Source organism: Anser brachyrhynchus, assembly GCF_964034855.1.
Source record: "Anser brachyrhynchus genome assembly, chromosome: 4".
Taxonomy (NCBI): domain Eukaryota; kingdom Metazoa; phylum Chordata; class Aves; order Anseriformes; family Anatidae; genus Anser; species Anser brachyrhynchus.
The window spans coordinates 38,046,016-38,065,633 of NC_137698.1; the positions used below are offsets into that span (position 1 = coordinate 38,046,016).

The window sequence follows — 19,618 nt, forward strand, 5'->3', positions numbered from 1 at the left end:
GCCTTAAGGAGGCAACTTCACTCTCCATAAACTTTGATCAGGAACAGAAAGCTTCCTGTGCAAGCAAATAGTAATTCAAGAGGTAATGCTGGATATTCATGTTGTCTCTGTCCAAAAGTGTTTGTTAGGAACTGAGCTTTTACCAAGGATTCGATTATTTACTTGCTCTCCTCCCACCTCAGCAATGGCTGCCCTCTCCAGAAGGTGGTCTATGGCTGTTTATCCCCATGCAATATTTAGGCGCCTGAGTATGCAGATTTTGCATTCAGCCTTTCTGTCTTGTAGTTTGGGCCACTTCTTCATTTTTTCAAGGTTATTTTGCAGTCTGCTCTTCCCTTCCAAAAATGTTACATTCCTTCTGTTTCATACTGTCTGAGATTTCATCAGCACAACATTCATTTGATTGTTGCGTTGTGAGAGAAAATGCTTAAATAGTATTGGGTGACCCACCTGTATTCATTTCTTTGTACTACAGTAGTTTCTCTGTGAGCAGCATTTCCAAGTCCGGCCTTCCAACCCGTAGTGCCCACTCATGCTGGCAAATTCCTTACTTGCTTATATTAATTTCATATGACAGCATGTCAGAAGTCTTACTGGAGTCAAGGCGACATGACAGCTATTGCTTCTCCTCTGTCATTTAGACTTGTTATCCTGTCACAAAAGGAAGGATAATTTGGCATAATTTCTCCACAGCAAAATGTGTTGGTTTCTTACTCATTGTGTTGCCATTTTCTCTGAGTATTTCTTCTGGTAGTTTTTCAAGAGTGGGAGATTATATCTAGACATAATCTAGACAGGCACTCTGTGCCTATTTTTCTACCAGTCTGGACCTTAGCACATCAGTCAGAGTTTCTTAAAGAGAAGGAGATGGGAAGCCCACACTCAACCAAACCAGTGGTCTGTTAGCCCAGAATTCAACCTGCTTACTGTGCACTGGCCAGAAGCACCAGGGGAGAGCAGGAGAGGAGAGCAAGGATAATGGAACCCTTCCCAGGTGGTACCCTTGTGTCCTCCAGAGGTCTTTCAGGCAGTAAAATTCTGCAAGCTGTCACACTGTTAAGCATCAGATCTTAAATATGGGCTCTGCATGGTTTGTAGTTCCTATTTGTTCACTACTTGTTCTCTACACTTTTTCTGCTAATAAGAATGTGCACCTGAAATTTTTTTGGTGATACTATCCATTCTTTGTCATAAACTTAAACTTTAAAATTTTATCACAGAGGCTATGAGTGATTTTCAGTTGTGGCATCTTGATAAGTCAAATGTGTATTGTTTTTGAAATATTAGTGTACCTAAAAAATATGATAATGCCTCTTTTTGTGTCTGGTAGTAAATGCATTATGTCTCTTCTACAATACTTCCATGGGGTTGGAAAATACAACTGTTTTGTTATATCAGTGCCCAGTTTGGCCTCAGGTGAGGGTACATTTGGCTCATGAGCCCTGAGTTAGGTTAATCTATGGTTCTTTTTCAGAAAAAAACAAACCTTTCTGTGTAAATATTTGGAGATCTGGGACCTGGATTTTTCAATAAGGTGTAGGACATTGCTTGACAGACCGGCTAGTCTAGTCCTGTAAGGTGTTGCAGTAAATGTCTATGTTTCATTTACCCTCATGTCTTCAATCATTTGTTCATGCTTCAGGTCTTGACGTGGTCTATTGATATAAATTTGTAGATTAGATGTCTAGAAAAAAATTAAATGGAGACAAAATAGAAAGTGTTGTCTAATGATGCAGTATACCCTTCACTTTGTATCCCAAATAGAGGTTCAAAAGAAATAAGAGGCAATAGTAATTTGTTTGTATACATATCTGAGTGTATACTGAATACTATTAAGTGTATGCAACTTCAGGAGATTTTTTTAATTAAGCTTTGAAAAAATTTCAGCACATTTTTGTATTCTCGACATTAAGCTTTCTTCTATGGTTTCCATGATCCATGTGTCAAGTGAGGAAACAACAGCTAGTATAAACTGATATTTCCTCTAGTTTTGCTGCTACATGATCACTGTCTTCCAGTACAGACAATTTTGAAATTTTCACTTCCATGGAAATTACCCCAAATTCTACCCAAAGAAAAATGTTATATGGCTTTCTTTTCAGCTGATACGGTGGCTCATGGTGCTATAACAAATAAACAATAGAATACTAATTGGCATCTATGGAATAGATATTTATAGGAAAGGTCAGTTTTCTAAGATAATTTTTCATTTGGAAAAAGTTCACTTTTGCATTACTGTCATGTAGAAAGATAAACATATTTTAAAGCGTGAATGTCAGGATTAGAAATAATGACCCTGTGGGTGAAACCATCAGCATGGAATTCTTGAGGAGGATTTATGGAAGATCTTCGTATCTAAGAATTACAAGGACAGAAGAAAGCGCTGACTTTAAAGATTAGACAATTCCATGTGGCAGATTGGCAGTGGGGGTTAGCAGATATGCAGATATGCTTTAAGGCTTTAAAAAGATTTGTGTTCCAAAAGATACAACCAACTTAATTGGTTTTCTAGAACCTTTGACTCTGTTCAGTGTGGGACAGTGTGAAATAATAGACTGTTCTAGTAAAGTATATGAGCATTATTGCAAAATAGAAGAGAGGTCAAAGGAACATGTTGAAAAGAAATAGAAACAGATTATTTCAAAATTGAAAAAAAAGATAAACACTGAGAGGAGCTCAGTAGTAATTTCATGTTTCAGCATAGTTCGCTAAAGTTGGTAAGTTTTTAGACAAGATCCAGTTCAATAAAGCCCCAGTTCAATAAAGGTTATCTTAACTTCTCTTAGCCAGATAGTCCAGTATCTGGTATCCCAGATGCAATGGATTTTCGGGTGGGATATAGGTTTTTTAGCAATTAAAATAGTCAAGTGTTTATTTTTTCTCATCCTATTTTTTTTTCACACACCTTAGAAGCTGAAGAGATGGAGAAACTCCAGTGTCTGTAAGCTTTATCCAACAAGTTATTTTGCAGTTGGTACAGAAGTTGTATGTCATAAATTATTTTGCTATTTGTGAACAAATCTTGACTTTGTTAAGATTTCTTTCTTTTATGTATTTAGAATTAGTACTGCAAATTCAGGTGTTTTCTTTGTCTCATGTGGAATTGAAAAGTACAATATAAAGTCCAGAAATTAATATTTATTTTCTGTATGCTATTCCTAGTAAGTAGTATGTGAAACTGTGTGGTAATGTCTGTTCTTTGTTTACATGAGCTGACCAGTATAACCTTCCTGTTCTTGACTAAACAAATCTTACAGTTTGGTTTCCCTTTGTCTGTAAAGGAAACCATTGTTGAATGAAGGATCTTAATGAATACTAAACCAAAAAGGTGCATAGTTGAAGAATTCACTTATTTGACTACCCTGTGTCAGCAAACACGTGACATAATGCTTATAACCCCGCGTAGCCCTAAACTTGCTGAAAAGTGCCTTGTCTGACAGAAAGCTAGCTGGACATAATCTTTGCTACTACTGTAGCTAAGTGTGTACTGCATGTATTTTCTGGACTGTACAGAAGTCAACTACTTTCAGACAACTAAAGCAACCTGCAGCAGAAAAGAAACAGGATTGATTACTTCAAATAAAACCTTATCTTGTTACTATCAATAGCATAACTGAACTGATACTTCACTTTGAGGTACAGATGAGAAGTATTTGATTTCTAGTCTGTTGAAACAAGCAGTGTTTTTTCCCCACTGGCTTTGAGGAGCATCAAGACTCAATCGCAAAACATACTTGTTTGAATTGCACGTTCTGCTTTTGCTATCAGTTTTAGGAAGATTAATTTAGGCTATACATAGTAGCATGAATATGATTTTGAGGTTTTGTTATATATATACATACATATATATTTGTATTTCCATCAACAACCAAAAAGTGTCTTAGGTAAGTTTGAACAGGTCATAACAACTTTGTTGTTAACCCATGTAAGAACTTCTCTACCCAGGGAGATTAAGAAAACTAAGACAAAGCAATTATAGCAGTATGCAAACGTGAAAAGTTTAAAACACCTGTGGCTTCCCATTTGGGAATTAAGTTACTTTAGCTCAAATGACTTGAGCAGTAATCTAAGAGTAAAGGTATACATTTCCATTCTAGGGGATTGCAAGTAAGATATGTATATACCAGCCATAGGTTTTCACCTTTTGATGGGATGTCATCTTGGGAACTGAAATAATATAATTCTTATCCTGCAAAGTGCAGTGACTTTCATAGTTCAATATGATCGTTTTGTTGCTATTTTAACACTTTCATTCTGTCCACATAACTGAGTATGGACAAAGTGTAAAATTCTGGCTTTACCAAAAACAGTGAAGCAAGGATTGTATAAAGGGATTTTTAGTTGAAGGATGTTAATGTTTTCGATCTTGGCAAAGGAGTAGTTGCTGTAACATTTTCTTTTGGCCACAATGATTACTGTGAAGAAAAGATTTGAATATGAAGAAATTTAAATTTCTGAGTCAACAAATACAAAATGAACCTTGGGTTTATTTAAACCATCTTTCCCTCCAAATTGCCTTTATCTTAGTTTGTTTCTCTTGCTGTCTCTTCAGGATGTTTTTGCTTTTCTTGTTTCCTACTATATATACTTGTGTTGGTTTGAAGATGTGTTTTGATGATTTGTTTGGATGGATCAATTAAGGATGAAATATATATTTATCTAGAAATGTTTATTTGTAGAGGCAGAGGAAATTGTGTAATTTTTCATGTGTATATTCAGTAGATTGCCTGTTGTTTATGGTACTGTTTTATATCATAATTTAGAAGTCTGAATTGTCAGATCTGACCACCCAAACTTCTTTTTCTAGATGAAAACTGAGCCTTTCTGTAAAATGCTTGTAAACTGGAATTCTTTGCAAGGTCTTCTCAGCAAATCAGTTCAGTGCAATTCCAGGGAAGTTCTTATTATTATTTTCTTCTTTCCTTTTTGTAATCACACCTTTATTCTCATATCATAGTTTCTCATCTAGTATTTGCTGGTTAAGTAAAAAAAAATCTCTTCAGTTTTGGTCTTAAGTTTTTAATAGTCACTTTCCCTCTTAGATTTCTTATGATCTCATGAAATTTAGGCATATGTTGCCTTTACAATTCCATTCTAGCAGTCTGGGTTGTTATGTGGTGTACTTCACATTCTTTTCAGGCCTATATGTTTGTCTATTTGCAGTCTCTGGTAAAACAACATTAATTTATTTGAATATGCTAAGCCTTTTGAGATTATATTTCTCTATCTTTTTGAAAGACTGGTCTTTTTACTCAGTCCTTCAAGTTGATGAGTTTAACAGATCAACCTGTCTTGTAATGTTTCAGAAACCAGCCAGAAGCAAAGATCTGTCACAAGTCTACTTAATTAATTGTCTTACTAACCAATTATCTTTGCATTATGGAAGAGTCTGTAATATCAAAGTGCTGCTCTGTAGAGCCTTTCTCACTGAAAGTAATATCAGTTATTAACAATTGGACCCAGGACAAAGGGGACTGCTGGTTACATGCTTAAACCCAAACCTGAAAATTTAGTTTTCACGTTCAAAAAATGCTAATTTTTTGGCAACAGAATGAAACATAAACCATGCCTAGTGAGAAGGGTATATTATATCTAATACCTGTTCAGCTCTAATATCGTCTAATAAGACTCTCACTTTGAAGCCAGTAAGAATACTAGGTTGCTTACAGTCACTGTGGACATATCCAAGGTCTTCTGGAACAAGGCATCTTAAACCACCATGAGACACTCCTGTACTTCATTCCTTTTAGCTCCTTTTATGTTTTTCGTTATGATCTTCCTGTTACTGAGAGCTCTTCAACCTTCCTGCCCTGAAGTGATGACAAACTGCTATGCAAGGGACAGTTTCCTAGATCTGAGCCAGCACCACTCCATCTGCGGTTTAGCAAGGGTTCGTGGAAAAGTAGCTGGGCCAAATATTCTTATTAAAAGCTGATTATGTCATCTATTTCTGAGAAATCATTTCATTTATGCATAAAACTGCATTAGCCAGACTTAGCAGGACCTTTATTGTCCAACAGTATGGAATTTTATTTTTTTTTTAATAATGATGAATCCCAAAGGTGTCTTTTTATAGCTGCAGTGCATCGTCTGCCTGCAGTCATGGGTCTTCCCCCAACTTTGATCACCATCTTATCAAACAATGCTACTTTTGTGAACTCTGTGCAGAATTTTAGCATGGCAAAATTTCTCAAAGGACACATTTTATAGCTAATCTTTGGTAATCGTCACTTAATTTAATCGAAGAAGAGGGTGAGAGGGCAAGAGGCTTTATTACTGCTGTGTGGTTGGAGCACTGTATCATCAGCACCTAAAGTGCTGTATAATTTGTTTGTAGAGTTTTACCTTGTAATATCTCTAATTGTGTGATATCTCTAACTAGTTTTCCATGTATGTTTGCAAATTTCATTGTTAATAACAATCCTAATATGGTATTCATTAGCCTGTTAATTACATTGTCATTTAGAAACCCTTGCTTCCAATTAGCTTTAATGACAACATCAGAGTCATTTTTCTGTGCTGCCATTTTTGCACAACACTTTCCCATTTGAACTGCCTGCTGTTCTATCTTAATTAAATTTAATAACAGCAGTGGTAGTTTATAGGGGACTTTTTAACCTCATTTAATGTCAGACCATTTATACTAGTTTGAAGTAGGCACTGAAAACGTTTGCATTAATCCAATTACTTTGAAAATGAGCAGATTTCACTTGTGTCAGATGATTTTATTACAGGCAAAGTCCCCACAAAAGGTCAAACTTGCTACCTGTGCAAATATGTAGAAAAATTAGAGTTTTTTCTAAGTACACTGAAGATAAAGTTAAAAATCAACAACAGAAAGAAGGAGCGCATATTTTTTTCCTTTTTTTAATAGCAGAAGAAAAGGATGAAAAAGCTGTCAGTGTCAGTAATAACTCAATGCTGCCATTCAGGCCATACTTTAAGTAGGAACCAGTTTGCAGTTTTGTTTTCTTTGCTTAAACGTGGGATTGCTCCACAGGATCTGAATGATACACTTAGCATTATGAGGCACCCTTGAAGTTACACAGTGAGACCACAATTTTGGCTCTTATTAAAAATAATCTTTTTAGTCTGCACATACTTAAAGTCCTTTGCATAAATTTATCCACGAACTGGTAGGAAATCATGGAAAAGTAAGATCGAAAGAGGAAGTAGAGGTCAGCTAGTCCATCCTCTTCCTCAAGCAGGGTGTTTAAACCAATACCATTCCTGAAGAAAAGTTTGTTAGACCTTACAGTCCTACTTCCAGAAAGATTTTGCACCTTCTGTGATGGGCTCTGATTGATACAGTCAAATGCTGTTATGAAGACTGCTCCAATACTGACTGTCTCTGAATTTGGAGATGGTTGCAGGCACCTTTACCTTAGAATATTATTTGACTGTAGAGAGGCGTTAAGCATGACGATGCTCTGGAAAAATCCTGTGGTCCTCTCAGGGTGTTGCCTAGAGCTCATGCTTTGTGTGCAGAGTATGATAAAGAAGAAAGTGGAAGTATTTCAGTGATCTGTCAAAGATGGTAGCTGCCAGCTTGGCATTTTGAACTTGTGAGATGCAGCAAAGCCAAAGAGGGATGCAATTCCTCAGTTAGAGGTGAGAGGGAAAACCCAGCTGTAACTACAAGATGAGACACAGGCAGGGATGATGATTGTAATGGAAAAAATCTGTGACTGAGAGGCTGAAGGAGCAAAATCCTTGACAGCATCATAGGACCATTATATCCCAACTGGTAAGTAAAGTAAGAAAACTCCAAGATGGTAAGAAGACAGAGGCAGAAACTTTTCCCTAGGGGCTTCCTTCTCTGTAGCAAGGGTAACTCTTGGAGATTTCAGGAGAAGGAAGAGGAAAATTTATATTTCCTTCCCAGAGCACTGTTTAGGTCTTGCTTGTCTCTCTTTTATTACACACCGCAGTGGTGTAATAGGCAGCTTTCTGCTCAGCGTGATGAACTCTATAAATCCTGCTGTTAGGCTCATAAGTCACCCCTAGATCTGGCCAACAGTTTCAAGGATGTTAAAGTCCTGACTGGATCTCCTTAGTACCAGATATAAACAATACAAGGGTAGTATATGTTCTAGTATTTCCTGAAGGTAATTTAAAGTAACTTTAGTGGCCGCATTAAAAAATGAACAATAATAACAAAAAAACACTTGTCTCCCTGTGACCTAAGTGATTAGTATTAGTAGTCTCCTAGGATTGCTTCTGGGATGAAGACAGATGACTCAAAGGTAGGCTTTATCTGGGGTGTATTTTTGTTGGATAAACCAATTTACATCCAGTCCTATTTCTCTGAACATACCTAATAGCTTCTCTTGCTTTCCTGATATGCCATGCCACAAACCCCCTGTCTTACAGGTATTGCCACAGGTCCAACTGTTCAGCTTTACACATTTAATTAATTTCCTGCTTGGATGAAAAACGATAGCTTACCCTTGTAGTTTGCAGCTTGTGTATCTTAGCCGTGATGGGTTAAGTACCTCACACCTGTGTTCCATTGTTTACAGCTGCTTCTGTTACAGAAAGGAGCTTGCTGTTTGCACTCACTGAATTGGAACAAGTGCTTTGCTGCTACTCTGGTTTCAGCTAGATCTATGTTTCTTCTTGAGAACACCAAGAATTCCCATTAATATTAGATGCAACTTAGTGGGGCTAACAAGATTTTGTCGCCATGTATGTCTGCATGCAGGATATATACTTTGTTTTTTATAAAATAAAATGTTCCCATCTGATTTTTTTTTATTAGTAACTTGCAGAAAACCACAGGAAAGTTGATTTACTGTTTTTTGTCTTTTATAAAATAGAAGCTAAAGGAATAATTCGTGCTAACATCATAGTATTTTGCACTGCATAGGCCCACCTGGAATGCAGGTGATCTCTGGGGAGGCTTCCTTGCACTGAAGTAGCAAAGCCATGTCAGGGCTATAGATCTTGCTAGCTCGAGCTACAGCATCATGTGGAGAAAGGGTTGGATGTCGTACAGGAGATGCTGTTACACTGTCAAGTTACACAGGAGTGCCCAGAGGCAAAGAAGAGACCATCCTGCACCACCCAGCAAAACATTTTGTGAATATGGTCCATACAGTAATTTCAGTGGATACCTTAGGGAACAATGCTCCGTCTGGTCACCAGCTCCTCATTTACTACTAACACACACTGATACAGTTATTAGATAAGACATTTTTTTAAGTAGTAGCTGCATCTTTGCTCTTTATAGAGTACATGTAACAACTGGGTTCATCTGAATGACCACCATGAAAGAATGAATAGTGTTATAGATACTGAAATAATAAGGATACCTTAAAATAACATGACCTGAAAATTAAATGTAGATAAAGGGAAGAGTGTCTTCTAAGTTTGATACCTTGCAGTCCTAGCTTGGAATTTTTAAAGTTTCCTTTATATGTGCCTGCAAACAGGCAAATGGAAAAGGGCTAAGAGAAGTGGTATCCTCAGTACTGGTGTTACCGGCTGTTATACAAAGGGTGCTATTTATTAGCTTTGACAGTAACGCAGAGAAGAATATGGCTGTGTGGTGCAAATGCAGATCCCTGAGCTTAAAAAGTTAACTCGTACCAGACACAATTATCCTGGAGCTCTCCCTAGGCTCATTTTATCTGGCTGGGAAGTTAGCACAGCTGCATCATTCCTGTTAGATTTTGAAGGCCAGCTGAAGTATCATTGCTCCATATTCTTTCCTACGGGGAGTTTTCCTCATTGCTTTCTGTCTACTTTCAGCCAAGCTGAGCATTCATCTGTGTCCTTATCCCTCTGCAAGTGACTGTACAGAGATCTGAGAGGGTGAAAATTAGTAGCCAGAGTTGCATGTAACCTGGCTGTCCAGAGCTAAGAGTGCGAATGAATATCCTTTGTGTGCTTGCCTGTGTAGCTGCAGCAGGACTGCAATATCAAAAGACAGATCATCACTCCCACACTTCCTTGCCTATCCTTAAATAGGTATTTCCATGTTTTTTTTTTCTTCCCTCCTCTTACTCAGTGTTTTCTCTTAATTCTATTAATCAGTTTCCATTTCAGCAGATTTTCTCCCCAAACTCTTGGTTTATTAATTTTTAATCTAATATTAAAAAAAAAATCTAAATTTTATTTATGGAAATACCAGTCTCACCCCAGTGCTTTCTCCCAGTAGGTCTCTCATGTTATGGCATTAAGCTTTGTCTTGACTTCAGGCATTGTAATGAAGACAATGTGTATCTGCAGCAGATCGTGTGGGTAATGAACAGCCTAGCAAAGAATTTCCACATCATCTTCAAAGGATGCATTAAAAAGTATCCTAAATGATTATATGTGTCTTGTGGCCATTTGCCACATTACCTGGGATTCATACATTGCCAAAGAAGGGGGGGGGGGGGGGGGGGGGTGTGCAATTTTAAGAAGTGGGAAAGAGTTAACTCCTGCATGTCCGGCGAAAGCTCATGGGGAATAGCTTTGTGTCTGCAGCCAGTTCTCAGTGTTCTTGTAGGTGCTGTTGGTATCTTGAAAAGCTGAGTTCTCTCGAGAGGCAAATGGAATTGCAGAAGGCTTCCCTGGGATCAGACAACAAGAATGTGCTTTGAGGCACATTGAAATGAAGAGAGGAGGTGAAAGTTAAAGGCAGATAGGAGTTCAGATGAAATTTAAATAATATAAAAGCAATAAAAATAATCCTCAGTGTGGCTCAAAAACAAATAAAAAGGATACTTCAGGATTACAAATGACATATAGGAAGAAAGGTGGATTGGTAAAAAGGAGGGCAGGTAAGAAAAACCCTGCAAGCTGATGTCTGTTTGATATATATGTATCTATTAAACCTGTCTGAATTCAATAGCAAAAAATAGAGTAGTTTGATCCACGCCAGTTTTACAAACCAGTTTTATTGCTCAAAACTTCTAAAACAAAAGGTGAAGATGGATCACTTGCATGTCTGGTGATGTTAAATCTGTGCCTTGTGTATAGTCTAAGGTCTTTTGTGTCCAGTTTAGGAATCCTGTGGTATTTGTTGCCCACCTGTCAAAATAGCTTTTCAGATGGAATTTTTTTTATTACCAAAATGAAAAGGGAATGTACAGGAAACATAGCTTGAGAGTGAACAGAGTTAAAGGAGTTGGAAGTAACAGATGTAAGTTAACATAATGTGCCCCAGAAATACCAACTAGAGTTGTGGCAGTGTGCAGTAGACATTCAAACATTTTCTAGTTGGTGTGCAGAACACTGAAGCATAAACCAGCTACAGTCATGGGAAGCAAGCAGGCAGAGATTTGGAGGGTACATGTTTAATGTGGGAAATCCTTCCTGGATAATTTGTCTGCATTTGTGAAATTTACTGTAGTGCCTCTTCCCTCCTTGTTCCTTAACGTGGAGTGTCCCCAGAAGGGGCATTATTTAACTGATCACTTAACTAGGTATTTAGAGTGTAATTTGAAGGTGACATAGATTATATGCTCTCTTTCAGATGGACTCGTTAAGGGAATTGATACTTAGAAAAACAGGTATTTCAAGGTGTTAAGCACCCTAAATTCCATTTAATGACGTGATAGCCAAGGACAGTGAGGACCATGCAACACGTCTGTTTTCCTCGCTTAGTGATGTGATGCTCTGTAGAGGCATTCTAACTAACTAGGCACCTAACAGTAGGGTTTTCTGTCTCTCTTACGGAGAACTTCCTTGGTTTCCAACAGGAATACTGAGGACACGGAAATAGCTTATATCTATTTAGGGATATAGAAACGAACGTAACTAAATACAGGCTCACATCCGCCCTTCTCATGAGCACAGCTGTTTGTTCTTATTCTCTCTTCTGAATGAATATTGGCATGGAGAAATGCCACTGACCATGAACATGTTTTCTATACGCTGTTGCTACTGCAAAGACAGCTCTTTTAACACAAGCTAGAAGAGATTTTTCTCTTCTCCTTTTGACTTCTAAGTACAACTAGCAGAATAAATCAGCAGAAAACTTCCTCTCCAAAATCTTTTTTTTTTTTTTTTAAACATGAATTTTACTATATACTGCAAGATCTTTCTAACTGGTAGATAAATTATATTCATTTCAGATGCAGAATGCAATTAATTGGGAAGCTTAAAGGATCAATTAACTGAAGAAACTGTGTGAAAGCATCTAATTGCCTTGTGAATAACTTACCATTTCTTCTGAATTTCTTCCTGTGTTGGGAGTGCATAGCAAGGTTGTCCTCAAAGCTCTGGTGCTGGTTTGGGGGGAACAAGTGTACCCAAATTTGTGTTGGCACTCTGTGCAGTTTCTAATAAAACTTTCCACTAACAACTTGTCCTTCATTCTAAAAGTATAAATAAGTCTGTCCATGTTTGTATAACTTCTGAAAATGAGAGGAATGTTTTTATATGTGTCATTATTCTGTTGTTGTTGTTATTCGTGGTCTTTCTGGCCATTTGGATTCCTCTTCTTGGGAGCACTCTGTGCCTGTCCATTTCTCACAGTCTGCTTCCACTGACTTTCTCTGTTTTGTTAATTTTGCTGTTTTATATCTCCTATCTTTACATTTCTTTCAGTTATGAAGCTATTTGCTAAAGATTCAGACAGGCTTATTTGAACTTTTCAAAACAATAATTGCAGTTCAAATCCAATAATTCTGGAACTTGCCAGAGGACAAATTTTACCTTTAGTTTTTGGAGCCAGCAGGGAAAACTGCCCAGTGACACTGACTGCAGCACTTCTATCACTGTACTTACTGCTACTGTTCTTTGATGTGTTGTGAGAATTTTTGTAATAAACTTTCTTTCCTATTCCTTTAATTATCTGAGGTTCTTCACAGAACTTATTTCTGCTACCTTTGAAACCTCCAAAAAGTGATGTGCTACTAAGCCAGAGCAATAAAACATATGGAGACAACTTTGGGCAGTATGAAGTCAGCTGGCTAAAAAGATTTTAGGAAATGTATCTTTTTGCTTGGAAAAAAAAAAAAAAAAGGGGGAGAAGCTTAATGGCAAGTATTTGAAAGAATTAAAAACAAATCCAGATATTAAAAATAAAAATCATTGCTTATATCAATCTGTGATTCCCAGCTGTTATCTGAGCCAAATACCTGATTTTAACACTAATCAAATCTAGGTATTTTGTTAATGATCCTGGGGTCATTGAAGTTAACTGTTTTTTTGTTTGTTTGTTTGTTTTCTTTTATTATCTTTAGTGATCTTGATATGAAGTCCTATTTGATTTGTTGCTTAATATTCCATATATCCTTGAAATTCTAAGGGATTTTTTTTTCAGAACACTCACTGAATGCAGCCATATGAGGTGTGTGTGTGTGTTTTGATTTTTTTTATAAGACAAATTATTTTTAGTGGTTCTAGATCCTTTAGTGGTTCTAGATCCTTTTCTACCTACAAGGTGTACAGCAATATCTGCATATGTTTTTTGATTACATGGAAAATTAGAACCCTTTTTTTCTAAACATAGGCACAGAAACTGCCTCTGTCACTGATAAACCTGCAAGTTATCTTCTGGCTACAACAAATGCCATCTTGATTTATTTATTTTTCCTGTAGTCTTACCAGCTGACTGGTCATAAATTTCTGTGCAATGACATTCCAGTGTCACTTGACAACCTGCCTGAGACAGAATTAGCAGAAATTTCTCAGCAGAAAGTAGCAGACAGTAGAGACAGAAGTAGCAGAGATTTCTCAGCAAGTTTTGGCTTAGCATCCTTACTTCTGTCACCAGACCTAGCCCAGAACTGCTGCTGTTGCAGATTAGTGACCCAAGCAGTTCTTTGCAATGCAGCCTTCATCTAGGAGTCCTGGGGTGGGGTTTTAACAATTCACACGTAACATATTACTTCTACTAAATAAGCTTCCCATAGGAGATATTCCTTCTGCTTTCTCAAAATGGATGCTAATTTAATGGTTTTGAATGATAGCTGTCAAGCACTCATCAAAATCTTGACAATCAATATTTCTTCTTTTTGATGATTTCTAGGCAATTACAGCCTGACTTATGCAGTCCTATTTACAGGGTAATGGTTCTATGGTTTGTCTGTTTGTTTCAGAAAAGAAAATTATGAATGCTGACCCACTTATTTCTTCTCTGAACAATTTCTGGAAGACTTTTTGCAGTCTGTGCTGTTTCACAGGAAATACTTAGTCATTTGAAAACTTTTATCTTGCATTTTCATTATTTAAAAAGTAAAAAAAAAATATTTAACATTTTTTCTACAATTGAATCTAATTGCTGAGATTGCTACAAATAGTATGGGGGTTAGTCAACCAGATTTCAAGGTGATGTATTCTAAACATGCTTCAATATCACAATACTGCTTTCCTGGTATTTAGAAGGTTTTATTTTATTTATTTTGATTAGTTCTAACTAGTTGTCCCTTTGATTCTGTAATCATGGCCTGCTGAAACAGACTGTAATTAAAAACTGCATAATGAGCTTATGTGCTTAAATGAGTGATAGCAGTTGTTCAATTTTATTGTATAACTGATGCCAAAACATTAAAAAATATTTACATTTGCATATATGAATCAATAATGTTAAATATTCCTTTTAATAATTTTAACTTCCTGGGTACTGTGAAACATGCCTTTTATTACCATTTTCCATCTCTGTTCGAAACTTGTGTCACAGAATGAAAAGCAAAATCCCCTCTTAGACCAGCTGGTACAGGCAAAAGGAATGGGCAAGCTTCCAGGCACTCACTTCTGAAGCAGAGACAAGCTGCAGTCTAGTAGAGATTAGAAACAGCTGTCCTGAGTTGCTGAAGAGGAAGCCCTTTATGAGAAAAGCATACTTTGCACTTGTGCAGAAGAGAGGGATAATAGAAAGGAAGTAAGGAATATAGTGCTAGGACACCTTGGCTCTTAACAATTCTACTGCTACAGCATTTGTTGATTACAGTCTTGATCCTAAAGCACTTCCGTTACTTTCTCAGAAACAATGAGAGCCGGCAGCAGAACAGAGAAAATATTGCACTGGAAGTAGTGTCAGAACCCTACTTTTAACATCAGATTTCGTTTTTGCACCAAGAAGCCATCTCTCATCTTATCTTTGTTATTTGTTGCATTGAACGCGTTTCTAGAACTCATCTGCTGGCCAGAAACATGCTCAGGAAGACTGTCTCACCAAAGTACCTGGCAATAAGAAAGCACAGAACTGTATGGCATGGCAGTTCAGTGATGATACATTAAAACAATAAATCATCAAAATGAGACTTTCCAATGACACATTACTGAAAAGACCGTGTAGGCCAGAAGTAGATTAATTTTAATCATGCAATCTCCCCAGCAAAGGCACACATGATGGAAGTGGATGACATAAGGCTATTAAAAAGGAAAGAAAATGGGATCGTAATTTCTGTCCCTCTGTATTCAGCACAGAGTAGAGTTTGTTTCTTCTAGTTTTTGTCCTTCATTTACTTCATCCTACTGATGGATTTTTGTGATTGCATTAAGTTTGCCAAGATCTGACAAAACTAAACAGTCTCTTGCAATCAAGTGACAATGTTTCTGGGTATAGGCTTTGAAAAGACTAATATGGCAAGGTACAGTTCGTGCTATTTTCAGCCATTCTCAGCTAATGACCTGGAATCTTTTTTTAGGCTGTTATTTCGCTCTTTTGCTATTTTGTTGTTCATGCATAGCTTAAAGAGGTCTGAGAGTTAGTTTTCCTTAGGTAGCAATCCCTTAGCAAGATTTCAGAAGATGCAAAAGGTGTTAGAAATGAATAGATGCTAAGCTGGTGCAGCCTGTATAGCTCCAGTGATCAGTAGGTCTGCATCTCAGAATTTGAATTTCAGCAATATTCCAAGTATCAGCGTTTCCATCTATAATCTATCTTACTGTTTTTTCAGGCAGTTTCATGCTGCATATTTACTACTGCTTTCTTCAGCCTGGCTTAAGTGTTTTGAGGGAAGATGATTCAGCAGTATCCTTCTTTGTAGGTGTTTTGTGGTATAGGTGGTCTTGCCATTCACTAATTGCATAGCCTGGATAGTTGAAAAAATAAAATACTTTACAGAATTAGCTGCAGATCTAAGTGGGTCATGCCATAAAAATGTCTTTGATTAAAAGCACAAGAGATACTTCTATATTTGTAAAAAGCACTTCAAACACAAGTACTAGAACTGTAAGTGTTAGAATATAATAAACACTTTAACAGAATATAATAAACACCAAGTGCATGTGCTGAGCAAATGCCAACAAGGAAAGGGTTAGCTGAACGAATCAAGAGATTAAATATCTGTACCTTCAAAACAGAACTGAAGTATAATATGGTTTATTTTTATGAAAAAAAAAGAAAAAAAAAAAGCTGATCTTCATTTTCAGGTACCTAAGGAGTTCTGAGAGTGTATATTACATTGCCAGCTGCTCTGAATTTACAGATTTCGATGATCAGAGGGCTGGAGCATTTTTTCTTATGAAGACAGGTTGAGGGAGTTGGGGTTGTTCAGCCTGGAGAAGAGAAGGCTTGGGGGGAGACCTTACACTGGCCTTTCAGTACCTAAAGGGGGCCTACAGGAAAGCTGGGGAGGGACTCTTTGTTGGGTAGTGTAGTGACAGGACAAGGAGTAATGGCTTTAAACTAAATGAAAGTAGGTTTAGATTAGATACGAGGAAGAAATTCTGTACTCAGAGGGTGGTGAGGCACTGGAACAGGTTTCCCAGAGACGCGTTGGATGCCCCATCCCTGGAGGTGTTCAAGGCAAAGCTGGATAGGGCTTGGGCAGCCTGCTCTAATGGAAGGTGTCCCTGCCAAAAATAGCAAGGGGGTTAGAATTATATGATCTTTAAGGTCCCTTCCAACCCAAAACATTGCATGATTCAATGATTCTATTTTACAAATGCTCAAAGCAGATAATAAGAACCCTTTGTTCTTTTTGGTGGCCCACTGCCGTGTCCTGACCTCAGAGCTCTCTGCCTCTCCTCCAGCTAGTACTAGCAGGTACTCAGTACCTCCTCAGTACTAGCAGTTCTTGTTGTTAGCAGTACTAAGTGCTCTTGTTGGTGTCGTACGGGTGAGTACAACTCACACAGCTGTAGCCACCTTGCCAGAGTTATAAGACAACAGCAACAGTTTAGAAACTCAAACAAAAAATAGTTGTTAAAGCTCTGCAAATGAGGGGTTCTGACGTACAACAGAGGGTTCTCTGTAACACTTCTGTCAGCTGGTTATACCAAACTGTGTATCAGAATGAACTACAGGCTTACCACAGGAGTAAACCAGAGTCTATAGGTTTGGTTATGAACTACTGAGAGAAGAAAATAAATTCAGAAAATTTCAGCATGCCAGTCCCTCAAAGAGTACAGTTTCCTTCTTTAATTTTGTTTATTTATTTATTTGCCGCACTGCTTGTAATGAGAGTATCCACATTTAAGAACCAAGAGGGCAAATTTGCTGTGGCCATGATAGCCTAAGAAAAAGATTTCTAAAGAGAGGCAGTCTTGACTGTTTCTTTTATATGTTGATCTACTGTGGAAGCAAAAAATTGCTAATCTGGGGTAAACCTTTTCAAGCCCAGGACAGAAGAAAACATCAAGGAAATAGACTGAAAACTGTTGCTGTGTATTTAAGTTAATTGTCTCCCTGGTTAAGGTGATTTAAGGGGAGTGGTGTGGGAGAGGGAAGTGTCTAGCTTTATGGAAAGAAGGGAATCTCCTAGGGCACTGGAAATAAATTCATTATGCCCCATGAGGTAAGGATATGGGTAATTATCGGCAATAGAATAGTGGGAGGCTAACAGGAGGAGGGAAGGAGGAACCTAGTATTGTCCTGGAAAGCCAGCATCTCTTAGCTGCACAGCTCTTACTCTGGATGGGGTTACTGGCTAACCCCTACGCTCACTCTGCAGGTTGTTTGCAGGTTGCCGTGGAGGATCTGACTAAGCAGAGATAGTGGTGGTGTTTCACAAAAACACTGCGAAAATAGCGTGGTGGGGTGTGACCTCTGTTGCCTGGGAGAGTTCAGTTTAGTGCATTCTGGTTCTCTAATTTCCCATGGGTAGTTCCTATGAGAACACTTGATGTGCTGGATGAAATGTCTTACAACTTGATTCTTCTGTAGCCTTTACTGCGGGAAATATGTTGACAAATTGAGCATTTTTACCTCAGAGTGATCTGATTCTCATGATGTACGGTGATCTAAAGGAAATTTGCTACTGGTGATCAAGTAAGCCAAATCTCTGAAGTTTACGTAAACGCTAGGAGAGAGGTTCCTAGGCAAAGTTCTTGCAAAATATGACGACACTGTAATACGTTTTTTTTTTTTTTCTTCACTTTACTTTCAGTTTAGGGTAGAATATGGCAATCAGATACATATTTAGTGCCAGTTTATCTTTTGCATCATTTAAAGTTTTTCTGCAGTAGTCAAATGACTTTTTCAAAGGCTCATTCATCCTCCAGAGCAGAGTTCTCATTGACCTCCCTTTAGATGGACAAGGTGAGCTTTATGAGTATTTCTCAGTGCTTATGAGAAAAATAGTGACATGAGGTGGCTGGTGGTAATTCCCTTATACTTGTCTGTGATTTCGTTGTAAAACAATGTTGTGGATTGTTCTGTAGATTTTCTCTTCAGGAGCAGCATCTTTTATTTTCCTTTCAATTTCCAGTTGTCCCCTACGCTTTGTGTTGTCGCATATGTTGTAATATGAGAATAGCACAGTCATTGTGTTATTTGCTGCAATTGCTGGCACATTTTCTTCCGTGCATTGGAATTCAGTTAGCATGTGTTTTCACTTTGCTGATGTCACTGATATTAGCAGCTATTTTCCTAACAGTGTGTGTTACATCTCATGCTGGTTAGTGAGAATATAAGCATATCCCAGGATAGCAGGTAATGGGCAAATCTAATGGATTAAATTAATGCCTGTTGTAGTCTGAACAGCTTCAGCTTGAATTATCTCAGGAATGAACTTGACCCAGTATGTGAGTAGAACTGTTATTACCGAGAGTACTAGTGATAGTTTCTCTTTTACTTCTACTGTCAGAACTAAATGCAAACTTTAGTCCTTGTGGGAGTGATCAAGGAGAAATCAGCCCTCACTGAAATCAGTGTTGGATGTATTCCTCACACATACAACCAGATCCTTGGCTGGCATTAGCAGCCCAGTTATTTCAATGCATCTGCAGAATCAAACATCATTCTCTAATGACCTCCAAGAAACCAATATTACAGTAGGTTTTCCACAATGTTTTTAGCACAGTTAGCACGCTATTTAATGGGTAATCTGTTGTTTTATGCTGTACAGGCCAGAATGGAAGCTAAGTGTTAGGCTGCCTTGCAGATGGTATGAAGCCAAAATTAGTCCTGATGCTGTGCCTCTGAGGTTAGTAAAAGCAGCAGAATTGCTCAACAACTGGTTAATAGTTAAATGCATGTCACTCTTTCTGCTTGATGAGATGCCTGCCTTTTTTGAGGACCTATTCATTCTAGTTATGAAGAACTTCAGGCTTTTTTTTTTTTTGTGACTATTGTGACTACCACATTATGAGAACTCTGTCTCTTGACAATCAAATATGTGAGGTGGTCTGCTGCCATCAGGTTCTTAACAATCATCTTAAAGACTTTGTGGTGGTTTTCTGAAGCACATGGACTTAACTTTCTGATATTTCCTGAGCTGTGAGTTGCTATTTT

General features: G+C 37.7%; 1 protein-coding gene across 2 annotated transcripts in view; it reads left to right on the top strand.

Moving 5' to 3' along the window:
• Positions 1-293: 293 nt before the first annotated feature.
• LOC308194746 (uncharacterized protein) overlaps positions 294-19,618 on the top strand; it is a 104,066-nt gene continuing 84,741 nt past the window's right edge. Inside the window, exon 1 of one of the 2 annotated variants that reach the window (XM_080591038.1) lies at positions 294-17,681. In XM_080591038.1, coding sequence (XP_080447164.1) covers positions 17,670-17,681 — 12 coding nt within the window. In that variant the 5' untranslated portion in view covers positions 294-17,669. The remainder of the gene's footprint in view (positions 17,682-19,618) is intronic. The other variant, XM_080591037.1, reaches the window with a different exon arrangement.